Below are 1,885 nucleotides of genomic sequence, written 5' to 3'. Positions count from 1 at the left end.
ACACACACACACACACACACATATAGTACATACACAACATTTAGGTGGTATATATACAAACAGGTATCTCTGAGGATAACTGTGATTTACAGAGAGACACTGAAGGCAACATTAGGAGGACACCGACATTAATTAACCCTTCAGATCCTAGTTAGTGAGGAGCCGTAAACTGACCACGGAGAGCAGGGCGGGAACCTGAGCAGCTTAAAGATGATTTCCGTGATACAAAGGTGCTGATGACAGATTGATCTGATGATGTGTAAAGGTCGTTAAAAATGTCATTAAAAAGCTCATGCTAGCTTAACGATTAGCATTAGCGTGACTTCTCCTTGGTGCTGGTTAGCTTAGCGGCGGCTATGCAGAACCTCCACAGGGAAACTGACGGTTTAAGGTAGTGGAGGTTTAACTGCAGGTGATACTGACACTGTGTGGCCTCGTGTTTTTAGCCCTGTGTGTTTTTCTGTTCTGTAGTTTGTAACTGAATGATGAGTTATATCATCAGCTGTGTGTGAGCCTCCACTAACTCAGTTTCAGGTTGAGCTTCTCCTTTGACCGACCGAACACCAGAGTTAGATAAAACGTCTGAGACCAAACGCGTTCTGATTGGTGTGACCTCTGACCGCTCAAAGGTGACACAACAAACACAACAGGAAGTGGACGAGATCGTTTCTCACCTTCGCGGCCGAGGACGAGTTCAGCCAGACGCCGAACAGAACCAGCACCAGCAGCATCATCACCTGTTCACCTGTTCACCTGTCTGCTTCACACACTGTGCGCCTGCTGCTACTTATACTCCAGTGGAAACCTCTTATCTCCAACAACAGGTCTGCCCCCCCCCCCCCCCCCCCCCGTTCAGACCTGGACTCAACAGGAGGACACATTCAGACCCGTTCACTTTACTGTGCTCGGTCTCCACGGACTCATAATGACAAAGTGAAAACATGTTTTTACAACTTTTTACAAATTTACTAAAAATCAAAAACTAAAATCTCTGATTGACAAAAGTCTTCAGACACTTTGCCTCCTGTGTCACTCTGCACCTGGTCTATCACTTCACTCTGTTCTGTCAGCTCTGATTTCTGTGGTTTTCATCTGGACTTTATCTTGTTCTGTGAAACACTTTGTTACCATGTTCTTTAACAGCAGGACGAGGAGACCGGTCAGAACCAAAAACACACAGGCTCATGGGTCACCTGTCAGATCCACAAACCCCTGGATCAATAAAGTTTGATCTTATTTTGTCTAATTTCACATGTCAGACGTGTGATAGTTCCCTGCTGCCCTGCTCCACTTTTATTTTCTTCTGTTTTGAATTGAACTGAAGGTTGAAGGTGAAAGTTGCTCAATAAATGATAATTTTTATCATTAGCCTGAGAACACACAGCTGCTGCTGCTCTCACACCCACACACACAGACACACACACACACTAACTACAAATCTGCCTTCATCCAACCACCACAGATCAATGACTGTGGTGACTTTCAAATCTTTGTCTTTTTGCCTGACCTCATGTTTCACTCATTTTCTCTTTTCTTGGCAGAAATACACTTTAATAGTTTATATTTATTTATTCATTTATTTTATTGTATTAGTATGATCAATGATCACTGCTTGATCCAATAAATGAAAAAATATGTAAAAAATAAATGAGCGTATTGTTCAAGAAACGATAGAATAAAACTAAATGTCTCTAAAATTAATATAAAGAAAAGATAAAAAATGGATTTACATTGTAATTCACTTAATTGTAAATGCTTCTTTATCAATAAATAAACAAGTCTTTTCTCAGGAGAGAGTCGTTTTTTCCACCGTCCCTTGGCTTCCTGAACGCGTCCTGGCGTTGATTGACAGGTGAAGTTGTCAGGTTACCACAGGGGGCGGGGC

General features: G+C 42.2%; 1 protein-coding gene across 1 annotated transcript in view; it reads right to left on the bottom strand.

The window, feature by feature from the left end:
• LOC111236129 (bile salt-activated lipase-like) overlaps positions 1-760 on the bottom strand; it is a 10,630-nt gene extending 9,870 nt beyond the window's left edge. Inside the window, exon 1 of the mRNA XM_022764746.1 lies at positions 675-760. Within this exon, the coding sequence (XP_022620467.1) occupies positions 675-734 (60 nt within the window). The 5' untranslated portion in view covers positions 735-760. The remainder of the gene's footprint in view (positions 1-674) is intronic.
• Between the last annotated feature and the right edge of the window lie 1,125 nt (positions 761-1,885).

The sequence above is a fragment of the Seriola dumerili genome, unplaced genomic scaffold, assembly GCF_002260705.1.
Source record: "Seriola dumerili isolate Sdu_G_001 unplaced genomic scaffold, Sdu_1.0 BDQW01000567.1, whole genome shotgun sequence".
Classification (NCBI taxonomy): domain Eukaryota; kingdom Metazoa; phylum Chordata; class Actinopteri; order Carangiformes; family Carangidae; genus Seriola; species Seriola dumerili.
Note: the sequence above shows the minus strand (reverse complement) of the source record. Positions and strands in the feature narration are given on the sequence as shown.